Genomic DNA, 16,338 nt, shown 5'->3' on the forward strand with positions numbered 1-16,338 from the left:
CACGTTGTGTTTTCATATAACCTGATAAGATGTGGCAGTTCTAATTCTGCATGACTAATTAGAAATCACACAGCTCTAATAAATCTAACCCTGGCAGCTATCATTAGTGCCCATGGATTTTGCTTAATACCAATGATCTCTGAAAAGAGTAAGAGGGGAATTAAAAGAGGTACACCCACACAGAAGGTCACGGACAGAGAGGGTGCAAACTGAGAAAAAGACAAATCAACACTTGACTCTTCCACCGATTCACATCAGTCTGCTTAAAGCTGTCAATCCTAATTAACACAGAGCTCTTTTTGGACCCATGATCAGATTTCTTCAGCTTCAGCAGCCTAAAGTGACAAATGGCCATATGTTGTGCAATGCACATGTGGTGCTGATAAAGAATGGGGGGAAGAAAAAAAAAAAAAAAAAAGATATCCAGCTTAGCGTTTTTTTGTGTGATAATTTAAAGAATACCAAATATGGCTGAACATGGGGAACTGCAATTGCTAAGATGTTGGTAGCCAAAAAAAGATGGTTAAAATGATTCGTAATGGAAATTATGAATCGTGCTAAACCCAACGAGGTTGCTGAAAGGTGTCAAACAGTTGCCATAGGGTGTGGACAGACCAAGGAGAGTTTGGTATATTAAAATGAGCAATAGAACTTTTAGGCAAGCGTATAATGGTGGCCCATTAAGAGGAATATGGGTGGAGATTGATGTTCTTAAAGAAGCATTCAAGTCAATATTTGCATATTATTCTGTAAATATAAAAAAAATGAGGGAAGTGACATGTACAAGTCTTAATATTTAGTTATACCAAGTTCAGTTACAAAAGCATTTTTAGAGATTAACACAGATCCTTCCACAAAAAAAAAAAAAAAAAAAAGATCTTCAGATCCTCCCCTCCATAAAATGACCAACTTTGATACAAATGTTTTTTTTAAAAAGAATTTTATTAATACTTTCAGTTAAAAGCAACATAATGTAAAAAGCCTTTCACATTAAGAGTTAATTCACAAAACCATGGTATTTGCTTCAGAAAACAGAAACAAATCTCTAAACGCGAGGAAAAAAAAAAAATTAAAAGTCCTTCCCCTGCAAATAACTGAGCTTAACCTTGTCAGCATTAAAAGGAACCGAGTTTTCCTTTATAAAGAAATACATGTCTGAGGAAGATTTGTATTAAAAGGTTGCTGCTACATTAGGGACAAACCTCCCCGATATCAAAACTTTAGTAAAGTGGCAAAGCCTTTTTGTTTTAAATAGTCTTTGAATTTAAATAAAAACAGAAAGAAAAAAAAACAGAATGAAAAGCTTGGCAAAAAGCAAGCAAGTATTGCACATACATCTCCTAGTACCCTTTAAAAATGTCCAAGAGAACAAATAAAACCCAGAGCAGAAATTTATAGCAGAGGCCAGTTAGAGGAAGCAGTTCCTGCTTTGCGCCAACTTTAGATTCTGTAAGAACCAGCTTTAACGTTTTACTCCATAATTAAGACCGGTTTTGGAGTTAAATGGGAGTGTTGGCGAGCAAGGACAAGCGTACGAGGACAAGTCTTACTGCCTATTTTATCCAATTAGTATCCAGAGCTATATTTGGCACCAGGACTGCTTAGTCTCTAAATGCGCCTGTCATTGGCATGGAAAATAAAACAGGACATGAGAAATAAAGACAAACTGAAATATGCTCTCCTGAACCCTACTATTCAATTCATGAAGTAAAACAAGAGTTTTAAAATGTCAAATGTAAAAATATAACTTACAAATAAATTCCACCATGGTTAGCTCCTCTAAACAATCATTGCCTTATGGAGCCATGAGCAAAGAAATGCACTAGAAAGCAACCAAATGTACATATTCAAGGATTATATCTCAGCATCAGGTCAACTGATCCCATAACTTAATAAAACCAAAACGTCATAAAAAAAAAATCTATGGTGTGTAAATGGTGTTTCACAGAGTGACACACAGCAAATAATATTCAGAAAAAAAGAAGAAAAAAAAAAGAAAAAAGCTAGGAGTAATCCAAGGGTGTGGAGTATCATATCATCAGAAATGTTTCTTCTTTGTGAAACTCTACTGGTGGGGTTTTAAAGTGTTCATAGTGGAGTTTTGGTGGGTTTATACAGTCTTTACGTATGGTAGAGCTTGTGTTCGTACTCCGTGGTGGAGCAGCTGTGAGGGGAGTCTGTGTCTCTGTGGATGGGAGTGGGAATGCTGCTGCGGTGCTGGTGGTTGTCATTCAGCGTCAGGCTGAGGAGGCTGGTGCAGGTGGGCAGGTAGACGTGCTGCACGTGCTCCACATCTGACCGGCACACGGGACACAGCTGAGGGAGAAGATGGAGCAACTTTTGAGTAAAAGCCCCAGTCATCCAGTTACAGTGGCTTACAGAAGCATTTGTGTCCTTCACATTTCAATCACAAACTTTAATGCAGTCAGACTTCAGAAGTCAGTCAAGTCAATCTGGATGTAATTTAATCTTGTTTAATGTAGCTGTTCTGGGCAGGACTCATATTTGGCATAAAGGAAGAAAGAATCAAGGGAACATTAAAATATGCAGAATATGGTGTTGAGGATTGCAGCCGACACCAGGTTAAGATCAAAGAATATTCATGTATCTAAACGGCTCAGTCAAATTTCAGATTTAATTTAGTTGAGAATCTATAGCAAGACTGAAATTGCAGTGTAGTGATGCTCTCCAGTCTGGCTGAGGTCGTGCCTCTTTGCAGAGAACAGACAAAATTTTCAGAATCTACATATGCAAAGCTGACGAACACTTCAAAATGATTTTTAGCTGTAATGGCAGAATAAGTGGTTAAAGTATTACAGCAAGGCTAAACAAACTGCTCAGGTCCAAATATTAGAACAGGTAAATATAGAAATATTTTTTTGAAATTAAAACTTCTTCCTGTGACCAACTCATTCACCCCTTCAGTAGCTGGGTGACGTTTCCCAGCTCAGCTGATGGTGAAGAGATTTGCCTGACTGCTGTAATCCCTTTAGAAGACAAACTCTCTCACACACGCTCATGCAAAATCTGCCTTCACAAAGACGGGCACTTTTAGCTGATTAAAAGAGGAGACAATCAGGTCGTCAGAGTTTAAGCAAGCCTCTGGATGTTGTTAAAAGCACCAGGGAGCTGAAGCATAATTAGATTCTTTTAGGGAAATTGTAAAATCACTTAAGGAATAAGACTTGAATTATGCCAAGACAAGCATAGCTTTCAAATCAAAAGCATGCAAGTGTAAACATACAAACGACTACGTGAAGTTTAAAAACAGTTTCTCCAAGCGTGGAGAGCAGTCTCACCTGCAGCTGATTTGCGCAGTTCTGGCAGCACACCATGTGACCGCAGGGGCAGAACGCCGCGTCAATCTCCTCCTCGCAGCACAACATGCACAGCAGAGCTTCTTTGAGTTTCTGCAGCCGCTCCTGCAGTGCCCGGCTCTGCTCGCAACTGCTGCAGTCCAGTCCCTTGTCCCGCTGGCCATCCCGGCTTGGGGAGAGAGAGGGAGAGGAGCGCTCGCCGCTCTCGGAGCGAGACACCAAGTCCGCAACGCCGGCGTTGTACAGAGCACGGCGAGCGTGGTCGTACACTTCCTTGGAGGTCCGTCTGATGTCGAAGACGTACTTCTTGCCCACGTTGATGTTTTCGTTGAGGAATAGGGAAGCCAAGTGACCCTTAAAGTCTCTGCTGTACTGCATCATCACGGCGTTGGTAACTGTATCACACCTGAAAAATAAACAAGACATTGATTAATGTTTTCTGGAAAGAGTTTTTGACCATCACAACTCAAATCTAGTTTGGATTCCAAAAATTCCATCAATATTAAAAACTTTCAGAAGGAATATTTATATTTGTCACTTGATGCATTTAGAATGCTCCAATTAGTCTTCACACATTCAGTAAATGTGTACACATGGACACTCGGTGCTCAGAGCACGTTTCAGGTGTTTACCACCATTGCTTAGATCTACTGGCCTTAAATAAATCTTCAATTCTGCAGATGAATGACCAACAGACTGCATCAATCAACCCTCAGAGCAACAGGATTCAACATTTATTTTACTCAGAATGTTTTCTTGGCTTATCACAGACACAGTTAAGTCAGGGCTCATCTTTCATTAGCAAAACTGATTTGGGGGCAATACATTTATCAAATGTAAATTCATCACTATGACTTTACAGCACAGACTGCGGTTAGATAGTTAACGGTTGAGCTCCTCTCACCTGTAGAAGGCATGCGTCTCTGTGATGGCTCGGTACAGACCGCTCGCTGCCCGGTTACTGATCAGTTTGAATAAAAGAACCACGCTGTCATTCGTGTCCTTCGTTACGGTCAAGTAGACACTTTTCCCCGACTGAGTGGCGATCTGGATGATGGGGTAGCTTACTCTAAAACAAGAATGTAAGAAATTATTAAAGGAGGCAATGTTAGAAGTGACATTTATATTTAAAAAAAAAAAAAAAGTTGGACATTAAGAAGGTAAATCCAATGGCAGAACATACCTGTTAACTAAGCTGAAATCCTCCTTACAGATGGCGATCCCTTCTGGCCCCACTCCGATAGCCATCCGCTGACCGTTTGCGTCACGCGCCCAGTGCCACTCCACGCCGTAATGCTCCAGAGCAGAAATGAGCTGCAAGGCCTGGTACTCCACTGAGGCCTGGCTTAAACCCTCCAAAGCTTTGTGTCTGGAGATGATGCTGCAGTGTAAATAAGGTGCAGAGCAGTGAGAAAAAAAAAAAAAAAAAAAAAGTTGGCTGCACTTTAACTACACAAACAGGTAAAACAAGACGAGCCTGATGAATGTATGAGTCCGATGAGCGTTCAAAGCACGCAAATGTTTTTATAGAGCAACTGACTGCAGTCAATATTTAAACTTATTGAGCTAATATTAACTTACTAAGGTTTAATGTTCTTCACAGTCTGCATTTTTCGACTAAATTTTGTGTTTGCTCAAGTCCATCGCATCATTATAGAGGCACAGTAAGTTAGATATTACTGGAATTACAACTTATTGGTGCTTTGATAAAAATCAGAACATTTAATGGATGAATTTTCTGCAGGCCTGTGGTTAAGGGTTTTTCATTCTGTGAATTCTTTGGAGTTGGACATTAATGATGCAGCTTTGACCAATTGGTGGAATATCAGTATTTAAAACAACTATTCTGTTAGCTCGGTGGCTTGTGCTCAAGATGAATGCCATGAAGTCTGCAGATAAAAGTCGGCATAAATTGAGCAGTAAAGCAAAGCAATGTTCAGTGTCAGTTGATTCAGACCCTTTAAAAGCTGAAAATACAAAAGAGATACTGTAGTCTGCAAAAACACAATGGATGTAGTTGGAGGGACAACTGCTGAGGGAAGTACATTTGACTCTTGTTTAACAGTTCGTTTCTGATAGAAAGCATGAATTCCCTTTTCACCAAGTTAAGAAAAAAAACAAAAAAAACAGTATTACAATACAGTCACGCCAGTTTAATGGAGAAAATGTGCAGTAGAAAGATTTGCCAGGGGTAGTCTGGAAATAAACGTCATCTGATCTCTTGTCAGCTGCTGTGTTTGTTCAAAGCTCTGAATGCTTTTTTTAATAGAGACCATGTAGCCGAGTGTTTATTATTATTATCATCTTGAGATATCTGCTTTTCCTATCGCGAAATTACACAATTCATTCACCGTTTGAATCCAACCTTTTACAGACTAAGCATTGATGCAGTAAGAGGCAGATGCATTTCTCCAAAATATCTTTTCATGGTTGTGATCATTTGCAAAAAAGAAGTAAAGATCCTTAACTCGGCTCATATTATTGGTTACATTGTCGTAATAGCATATTGCTTTTACCACCTAGATTTCAGCAGGTCTTCATGAATTTAGAGTTGGATTGCATTCAGTTTGTCAGACAACGTTGAGTGTGTTGTACCTGTTGTTGGTGGCGGTGTCGGGCTCCTCTCCACACAGGTCTGAATACCAGTACTGGGCCGTGTTTTGGTTGTAGTCCCCAAACTCTGCTTGCGCCAGCAGAGCGCTTAGCTCCTCTGCCTGCTCGGAGCACATGCGAAGGTGTCCGTTGTGGAGGTCTTCCTTCACGTGCATGAAGAATAGATGTCTGAGGAAGACAAAAATCATGGAGAATATGAACTTGCATGTTATCCATGTGCTACTCTTGTGTCATACTTTGACATTTATAGCTCTACACACAATTAATGGTTCAGTTTCACTTCACAACCTACTTCCACAAATACTCCACAGCATGGTTATAGGATGACATACCAGGAAACAAAATACTTTCCCTAGTTTCACTTCTTTAAAATGGCATTTTTGGATCATGCGGCCGCTCTGGTGAACCGTTATGGAAGGCAAGTTGGACATTTGAGTGAAGGAATAACAAGACTGTTAAAATACTGCAAGAACACCCACCCTCCCCTCATGGTGACTTATTTTACACTGAAGTCTTTCACATATGTATTTTTGTTAATGTTAATAATTGCAACTTATAGCTAATGAAATACAGAAGTCTACAGTGCATGCTGCCAATATTTGGGCATGTTCCACTTTCATGAATTACAGTGTTAATTCAGTTTGGCACAGAGAAATCTTCCGTATGATTGTGTAAGCAGCGAACCTCAATGATGAACTGAATCTTTAGCTGCAAGCCACAAATCAAAATATATAGAAATTACACTAAAGCAATTTTACTTTACTTTTTGATTATGTACCCATGCATTGACCAATGTATGCTGCTTAGTCTCATTCTGCTATAAACAACGTGTTAAAAAAAATACATTTTTTTTATTCACAATTCGAGATCACTGGCAGTCAGAACAGCTGGTACAGTTTGGGCTGAGTACTCTTGAGAACAGCAAGTTCTGGAGTGGTGATGGAAAAACAACCCCCTTAGTAGAGTAGAGAAAACAGTGGGCCCTTCCTTTGTTTTCAACCACAAGATGTGAAGTACTCTGTCGGTCTGCAGGAGGCATTACGTGAACAAGAGCAACACCCTGACTGCGTCAGTTCTTACAACATGAGGAAAACTGACCTCAAGTAGCCTCACATCCATCAATCAGATAAACTATGTCACAGTGACCTAAAGAGGATCATAAATGTCTCAACCAGGCTTCAACGTTAAAAACTTAACCCATGTGCCACATTGCTAAATATTTTCTTGTTGCAGTAGACGGTCTACTAAAAAATAACTGCTTTATTTTTCAGCTAAAAGAGGTGCCCCCCACCTTCAAGCTGCACGTCTCTTTGAAGCATGATGTGCTTGGTAACATTTTCATTTGTACAAATAAGGTCATGCTGTGCCTGAAGACTTTTAAAGGAAGTAGAAAACCAACACTTCCCACATTGAATTTTTGATTCAGAACATGGGAATCTCACAGGAACGATTCTTTTTATCATTTCCTTTACCATCTTGCAAGATTATAGCGAGCCCACACCTCGTGACAAAACACATGTAACGTGTTTTTAAACAGTTTGACGTTGCGACAAAGACACACCTCAAACACGCAGCGCTTCCAAGCAGCATCAACAGTAGCAGAGAGGCACACAAACGATGTCGGCACACACCAAACCGTGCTAGAGCCAGACTGTAACAACCGAGCCCCCACGGCTGACTAGCCTCAGGCATAACAAACAGGGCTTTGATATGGTGTTAAACATCCCATTCCCTCCAACACACAAACACTGGACTCCATTGTATCAAGCCCAGCAGGCATCATGTGATGGAGCGCCGCTCATGAGATACCTGCCTGATGCAAACAATAGGGCCAACCTGACTGGGAGTTTACAACAGGTTGCTGGTAAAGAAAGGTAACTACAGGGCAAGCCGTTCAGGTTACTCTAGTTCACACAGGGATTGGCAAGGTTACTACTGGTCGTGGAACAACAGGGTTTCGTTTCAGGAAACTATGCGAGAACAGGTTTGTTATCTGATAAACAAGCAGTCAATTAGCTATGCTTACTGTTTAACTTCTGCATCATTAAAGGTTCCCATTTAAATGGGCTGTTAGGCCCATGGCTCACAACATTGTGAAAGTCTTGTTTTTATTGCCAATAACAGTTTGGAAGACATCAACTTTAAGTCGCACAGCAAGCCGACATGCCCCGCTGCAGATTACTGATAGCTGTTCCTGTTTAGCTTCTATGAAAACCACCCCCCCCCAAAACAAAACAAGATACGATATGAAGGAAGCAGGAAACTTAACCCAGACAGTGAGCCATCTTTAAGAAATCACTGGCTTATCGCCATCAAAGCTCCCCATGAGTGTTACGAAAACATTGTGTTGATCCCAAATACACTTGGAATAGATAACATAAATCCATATTAGACCATAATGTAAATATTTTATGATTTATAAGCATGAAAATTATTGCAAAGGAAAGGATAAAATAATTTTTAAAAAAGAACTAGGATGTCATGAGTGGTTGTTCTGTTGAGTTATAGCTACGTAATTTCTCCAGTTAAATCGTATCGACTTCCATTAAGCTGACAACTACAGGGCTTCTTGTGCCAGAACCAGGCTGCCTCAGCACCTGTTGGGGTCAGTCACACACAAGAGCACTGAAGAAGTGTCCACTGTCTACTACTCCAACACATGCTGATGGTCAATTTCAACATGTGGCCCAGACAAGACTGATAACACATTTCTGTGATGCTGGCCTTTATGTTTTGAGGATGCATGTGTGTAAAAATGTTTTCCAACCATGTGGTTGGAAAACACAGGTTTTAAAAATCCACAACCTCAATCCACACAGGTTAAAAAAAACACCTGTAAATTATAAGTGACTCATCCACTGAACATATATGCAAATTTGAGTTTATCAGCAGCCAAGTTCCTTCTCTTAGTCGCTCAGTCCAGAAAGAAGCAATGTTCAGACAAAAACATGCACACGTGTCTTCTAACAGAGACATTGCCTTTATTCTCCATGCAGCCTGCAACACAACAGACTGAATACCAGGAAGTCTGTGGAGACCAAAGTCTCCTGGCCTACTTCAACTGTATTATAGTGTTTACAGCACAACCTTCTATCCTTTATAGAGATAATACATAGTTAAAGTTTTAAGATGATTATTCATTTGCCAGAATTACACTTGAGGTTGTTAAAAATTACAAAAAGCTATGCAAAAGTTTAGATACTTTAATACTTTGAGAGTTTCAGACACCTAAACTTTGGCTTATGTCAAAACCAGTACAAGTAGCGCCACATTAATTCCAGGCACTAAAAAAAGAAAGCTTACTATAATCTTAGTAAGTTTTCTTTTTTTTTTTTAAAGTAAAATCACAAAAGTTTACAAGCTTTTACTAAAATAATTTTTACTTCAGTGTTCCTAAAAATTCTGTTCTGGTCTATAAAAGTCATCTTGTTCTCTGCGCCTACCGAGTGTCATACTGAAAAAGTCAGTTTAACACAGAGGAACAAAACATCCCCACGAACTGAAACTGAACACCGCAGCTTTAGAGACTGCTCTACATTCAGCCAATCAGAATTAGTCTCCAACCTCACTGGTTGGACTCCCAACAATGTGGTTTGTGAGCTAGTCAAATAACTTGCCGCCAGCAGCTATGTGCAGCGAGGTTACTCTCAGTCAATGACCTATAGTTACCGTGGCTCGACATCTTCTGGAAAGCTTGTGGGCGGACTGTGAAGAAACTTGTAAATGAACAGTTTAACATAAAGTAGCGCCACATTAATTCCAGGCACCGAGTTTAACACATGTGCTTTTGGACTGTGACAAACTGAGCTGAAAACCACGTAGCAATTAAACAAAGAGACAGTTTGTGGGCTAAACTGCTTTGGGTCCCAGTCTAGTAAAACGATAATTACAGCCGAGCATGGACTCCAAGTTGTGGTGTTGAATAAATACCACTGTCAGCTCCCAATCCAGGAGAATAATGAATAATTCAAACTTAATGTAGGTTAGCAAAGTGCTGAAGAAATCTGATGAATTTAGAAGCATTTTCAAACATAATGAAAACATTACTTTGAGACTTTAAAATAAGTTGATAAAACCGTGTTTGTACAACATCAACTGATTTAGAAAATGCTTCACTTCCATTAAAGTATTTAAATACAATGCCAGAGACTTTTTGGCATGACACTAGATTTTTCTGGCTTTAGGACCAAAGATTAATGCAAAACTCCAGCTTCACCACCTTTTGCTGCACTCTGATCAGCTGTCTGAAAGAAGGATAGAGTAGGTTATACCAACTAATTTGGAATTATTCCCCATTGGAAAAAACAGTACCTCCCAACCACCTATAGAGTGATGCAGTTTAACAAAAGTCACTTAAACAGTAGGTTGCACACTACCTTCCTGAGGAAACCATCAGCTTAGTAAACATTTTTTCAAAGCACCAATACTGCAAAAGATGCATGCAATTTTACAAGCCGTTACTAAAATTATTTTAACTTCAACATTCCTAATAACTAAAGTTTATGGTTAATATTTTTACAGCTGCAAAATAGTTTCTAATCCATTTCCAATAAAATGTGATCATGTTACATTTGTTGCATGAAAGTAAGTTTGTGGCCTTTTCTTAAAGTGCAAGAACCTCATAACGGCATGTGCCTGCTTGATCCAAACTGAGCTATTCTTTCTCCTTAGAGTGTATTTTGCCAAAACATGCTAAAAAAACAAACAAACAAAAAAAAAAAAAAAGATTTCTACTCAGATTAATAACCTGTCACAAGACCAAAACCCAGCAGAGGGGAAAAAAATTTTTTTTCACAAGAATAGATTGTTGTCTTCAAGTCATCTGAATAAGTTTTAGCTTGTTTGAGGTTATATAACAGAAGATGCACTGTCCTGTGATGGTTCTAAAATACTTTCATGATAAAAATGATTTTAAGTTGCGAAGTCAACGGTTGTGTTATGACTTTGCCCTCGCTATTAAGCCTAGAAAAAAAAAAAATTTGGTTTTTAGGGGTCTAGTGATTGCATGATCAGAATGCTAAATGTGACCACTAATGAAGGGAAAAATGATTAACAAAGCTCAGCAGCCAACAGTAAAAGTTTAATGATGCCAATAATAGAGGTGGTCAGTGATAGTTCTGGGTCAGAATCCTTTAACCAGAGAAAAGGAAATAAAGTTATATGATCAGATTTTTATATCGCCATTTTTTTTTCTCGTAGTTAAAACCTCTAATGCCTGCTGCCAAATATGGTAATTACACAGCAGCCGCATGATTGAAATGAATTTACAAAAGGAATCCGTGAGGATAAAGGCACTGCATTTGTAAAAAGTGCTCAAAGCCAATCATGAAATACAGATTTATAAATAATGCCTTCAAGAATGGAACAGAAAGAGTAGCTAAAAAAAAAAAAGAAGTGGATTTTGGGAGTCACAGCTGCCACAGAAAGCTTCCAGCTCAGATGGATATGACCCAATGCTGGCAACAGTGGGAGGAAAAAAAGGCAAAGTCTGGCAGGTTATACTGTCAATACAGAAAAATAAAACCTGTAAATATGAAGAACAATAAAAGAGGGCAATACAAGGAACATTACATCATCATGTTTGCCAGCTCAACTAAATGTTAAATTAAGAGAATAAAACTGCCAACTGCTTGCACATTAAAGTGACCTGTGGAGCTTTACGTGGCAGCAAAGCACACAGCTGCTTATATAAGCAGCTTTATGTGATGGGGAGGGTTACGCAAGCGGGCATATTAGAAGGGTGTAACAGTAATGACCACCCATTCCACCATGAAACTGGCTCCATCAATAAAACTGCAGCAATGTCTTTTTATGATCCCGTGCATGAACATATGGCAGAACAAAACAGATCAGTCATGAGCATGAAGTGGCAATATTTCCCCACAAGATCACAAAGCTGCAAGTGGCCTACAGGCTAGCAGATGTATTACTTCCTGATGAATCATGTCTACTCATCCTGCCGTCAGACCAGCTCACACAGAGAAGCACTAAAGCTGAACTGGGTGAAAGGTGACATCTGTAGCTCTAACAGGAATCACACCAAATGAGCTTTTTTAAAAAAAAAAAAAAAAAAAAAAAACACTGGATACACAAATTTCCAAAAACAAAAGTGTAATTTTTGCATGTGCATCTATAGTTATAATCGATTACCTTAATAAACGTGCAAAAATTGAACCAGACCTGCAAAACATTACAGCTGAGGATTGCCAGTCATTAATGCATTTAAATTAAGAGCACTGCCTTCATGTGACTGGCATCACTATCATGTCTTTGTTTTAACAAACCAATTATCCATCCCACCACCCCCTCTATTCTGTCAGCCAACACCAGTGGTCAAGATAACCACTTCTAATCTAGTGGAGGTCAGAGCACAGGCAGCCAAGTGTCCTCTCCTTCCCCCTCGCTTTCCCTTCCTCCCTCTTCAAATACTGCCAAATATGGGCCAGAGCAAACAAAGACAATGAGAAGTGAATGAGACGTAGTAGTCAGCAGGTGTCAAACAGATACAAATACGACCACAAAGAGGAAACTAGATATCCTTAAGAAGGAGAAGTAGGGAAAAGGCGTGTATGAAAGCCAAACAGCTACGAGGGAATCGCTCCAAACAATGCTTGCTTTTAATTAACCATAAAGAGGAACACTTTGCTGATTTGTTTCCTCAAGTGTCCCCATGGTTCATAAGAGTTGAAGTTTTGCAATATGCAACAGTCTAATGCTGCAACAGGGGTGAATATGTTAACAGCTACACGGAGCGATGCAAGGAGCACAATAAGAAACTTGGGCGGGGGGATATGAGGAAAAATGCAGACTTGTTATAGCTAGCTACTTTTCAGATCACAATCATGTTCAAATTAATCTCGCCAAGGAAATTAGTCAGGGGACATTTTAATCTTCAGTCCTTTTAGTTCAGTAAGAAAATTAATGAAAGTAAAAACACTAAAAACAAACTCAATTATTGAGGCACAGCAGCAACACTGACGTTCCTGTAAAAACAAAACCTGTGTGAGAAAAAGTCTAACACTGGTCTTTTTTTAAAAAAAAAAAAAACATATGTCTAAAAAAAGGAGGTAAAACAGAGACCTTTTGTTTTTAAACAAAAAACGTCCACAAAAAGTTTTTTTTCCCAAGCTCAATGGGAGTCCTGGCTGCCAGTGAGCCCACAGGGTCCCCAGGGAACAGGAAGAGAGCAACACACAACCCCAGAGCTGCTGGATCACATTTCCAGGCTGACGCTCCGTCAGAATGACCTATAGTAAACCCGAACCGGCTTGACGGAGAGGTTACTAAAGGGCGCTTCTTTCAATGCGTTGGAAACAAAGTGATCAGATTGTGATCTGGTTTGTGTTTTTCAGCACACAGCTCTCCCAATATTGCTAGTCTCATCAGGTACAGCTGTGTTTAAAACTATTTGGAACTTGCACCAAGTAAAAACTTTTCGTGTATCTCAGTTCAATTTTGAAGCGACAAATCCAAGATGATTTGGTCATTTCAGTAAGGAATGTTCATATCGCAGCAAAGATAATCAGCGGTACCTTGTCTGTTCCTGTAGGATGAGATGGGGCTCCACAAAAAACTTGACTCGCAGCCTCAGCCGACAGGGTGTCACGTTATCCATCTGCTGGCAGATGCGGTTCCTCAGATTCAGCCACAAATTCTCTCCTTTGCTGCCGGTAAACTGCAGCCCAAAGTAATCCACTTCAATTATGCCCAACTTTCTGCAAACCTGCAGAGAGGTAAAGGAAACTGGGTCTCAAAAAAAAGGGGAATTTAGACTAGAAAATACCAAGAGAATCAAACAATCAAAACATTAAGGAAATATTAAATCAGTAAGAAGAGAAAGGAGCAGGGAGTTTATTTCTAAGGGATTCCAACAGCTGGAACACAAACTTGAATCCTTTCATGGGGGCTCATCAAATCTATCCCACCCTTAACTGCAGCAGGGATGGTCGTGTTATTACATAACTACTGGCGAACGTCTCTAGAAAGCCTGGAGGCAGAGATAATACCCATTTGTTACCCTCAGCAAATTGGGAATATGCCCTGCATACAAAATAAGTCCGGCATTTCATTTTAGTAGCAGTAAGACCGAAGCTACTGCTCCAATGATGGGAGTTTCTTTAGCACAGAGGGCCTCAAAATTATCTAATTAAGATCCAGATATGTGATTTATCAGATTTTTACCCTCACCAACTTTACAATGTTGGATGCAATGAATTTTAATCCGTGCAGCTTTTCTAGACTTTGCAAAACTTGTGGCCAAAAGAGGTAAGCCAAAGAGCACTAAATGTTAAATATGAAATTCTGCATGGCTCTCTCTACAAACAGAAGCAGGGAGAAAAAAGTTTTTTTGTTATTTTTTTTTTAATTCAGACTCATTGTTTATACGTGTTCCTTATTTTTGTTAAGAGCTTAAAAGCTGCTTGTATCTTATAGTTAATCCCAAAATTATACGTGTTTTCCTGGCAGATTTAAAGTACTCCTGAAATTTAGCCAAAAGCTTTTTCTTTTAACAGAAAAAAGTTTTGGTCGAAGTCCCGACTTGAAAAATATGTTCTTCAAAAAGGATAGAGCTTTTAGAAGATAGCCATTGATTTCAAAACAGTTTAAAGTTAAAGAAAAACAACCATGTCACAATTTGTCAGACGTATGAAGCATTCTGGGTCTAGATGGCCATCTTCAGAAACTGAAGGGCTTTGACTTGTGCAGCTTGACAAAATGTGACAGCTCAAGAGTGATGAACACTCAAAAGATAAATGAGGGGAAAATGACTTGATTTTTTTCGTTTTTCTTTTCCTGAAATCATGCAGCAGCAAAAGGGAACTCAGTTTCACAAATAACATAAACCATTTGATTATTAGTTAATGCAGAAATCAAAAGTTATACGGAGTGTCTAATAGCTTCAGCATATGTTGAGATTTACATTTAAAACTAGAGACAAAAGGTGGAAACCAATAGATTTACATCAATGTTCGCGACTAATTTCCCCCATTTTCAGTAGAGATCTCATTTTGCTGACATGTAACTACACCAACAAAGCCTCAGGTTGAATGAAGCTCAAGTGCCGAGCGCAGCTCGCAATGAAACACAATGACCTACAGTAACCTCTGCCTAAGCCATCTGTTTCTGGCAATACAGGAAGAGTCTTGCTAAAGCTTTAACATGTTTAGATACCCACGGAAACGAATATTTACAGCGTAAACATTTACAAAGAAAATACAAAATAGTTTCGCTTGGTCTTTGCAGCAGCAGCGTAATTATCCAGTTATGGTAGCTGTAATAAATACAGAAAATTCGGAAAGCAAGCCATAGTCTATGCTTCTTAGAAGAACGCTTAATTCTTAAATAGCTGATTACATAATTAAAATAAAGTTTAAAAAACAGTGGAGAACTTAAAGCGTGCCGATACAATTAACGGTTTCGGCGATTTGTCTGACAGAAACAGTCAAAGAGACGAAAAGACAAATGGTCTCCGCACATACATCTGAACATTTATGGGTATTTTTACTAACCTTATTAAGACAGTCTTCTCCGTTCGCCTTCGCGTCAACTTCCACTTCCATCACCACCGAGTCCGGACGAGTAACGTGGCAGAGCATTTTGGCTTTGTATTTTGTAGTCTTTGGTGTGCCACGCTTTAAACCAACAAAACTATTCTCTTACCCTCTTTAGAAACCCTCCACATCAAGCCTACATCACTTTCCTCTCACAGTTCTCTCAGTGTGGCTAATCTTCCTCTACCAGCTGTAGGAAATATCAATGAAATGCGCCCCGTAGTCCCGCCTACTTGAAGGGCATCCAATCACAGACGCTGTATTGTAACTCACTGAACTTCTGTTAACCAATTGGAAGCGTTGTCACATCCGCAAACTGGAGGATCAAGTTGAGCTCTTGTTTGAGAGGCACTGCGTCCTCTTGTGGTGGGTTGGTTGTATGCAACCAGAGAGCTTTTATTTTTGCACACCTGAACTTAATAAATTAGACATTTCATCGTACGCCAGTGCACTTCAGGGTAAGTTTAATGGCTTTCCATAGATTTTTATAAATCATTTATTTGATTATGACCCAGAAATAGCTGCAATACTAGTGGGGAAACTTTCCACTTCGCCTGTTTTTTGCAACTCAAGGCTTTTATGAATATTTAATCTCTGCAACTTCTACCTCAGCCACCCACTATTTCCCCTTCTTATAGAGCGCCTTTATTTTCTCTAAATCATTCGTCTTATAACATCTTATTCTGAAATTGATATGCTTTACTTAATCTTATTTATAAATAAAGGTTAAATACAAAATAAATCTGTCAAGCACTGAGTTGGTTTGTGCCGTCATGAGGAGAATTTAAACATGTTAGCAGCGCCTCCAACCATGAAGCTTAAGTGTTGCTAATTTGAGCACCTAATATTTCTGTGAC

The 16,338-nt window shown here is 39.3% G+C and overlaps 1 protein-coding gene across 1 annotated transcript; it reads right to left on the minus strand.

Annotated features, from left to right (window-relative positions):
• Nucleotides 1–910: 910 nt before the first annotated feature.
• mylipa (myosin regulatory light chain interacting protein a) lies at nt 911–15,680 on the minus strand. Its single transcript, XM_008422058.3, has 7 exons — nt 15,440–15,680; nt 13,463–13,653; nt 5,913–6,098; nt 4,501–4,698; nt 4,222–4,386; nt 3,300–3,723; nt 911–2,316 (listed from the first exon to the last, which is right to left on the minus strand). Exons 1-7 carry the CDS (start codon nt 15,524–15,526, stop codon nt 2,122–2,124), a joined length of 1,446 nt encoding a protein of 481 aa, XP_008420280.1. The 5' UTR covers nt 15,527–15,680; the 3' UTR covers nt 911–2,121.
• Nucleotides 15,681–16,338: the final 658 nt, after the last annotated feature.

The sequence above is a fragment of the Poecilia reticulata genome, chromosome 11 (genome assembly GCF_904066995.2).
Source record: "Poecilia reticulata chromosome 11, P_reticulata-male-v2, whole genome shotgun sequence".
NCBI lineage: Eukaryota > Metazoa > Chordata > Actinopteri > Cyprinodontiformes > Poeciliidae > Poecilia > Poecilia reticulata.

Excerpts from the sequence above, each read along its gene's own strand:
- mylipa (XM_008422058.3), bottom strand. The coding sequence starts at position 15,526 with ATGCTCTGCCACGTTACTCGTCCGGACTCGGTGGTGATGGAAGTGGAA. Across the intron at positions 13,654-15,439 it reads GAGAAGACTGTCTTAATAAG|GTTTGCAGAAAGTTGGGCAT; the intron begins GTTAGTAAAAAT and ends ACCTCTCTGCAG. Across the intron at positions 4,387-4,500 it reads GATTTCAGCTTAGTTAACAG|AGTAAGCTACCCCATCATCC; the intron begins GTATGTTCTGCC and ends TTCTTGTTTTAG.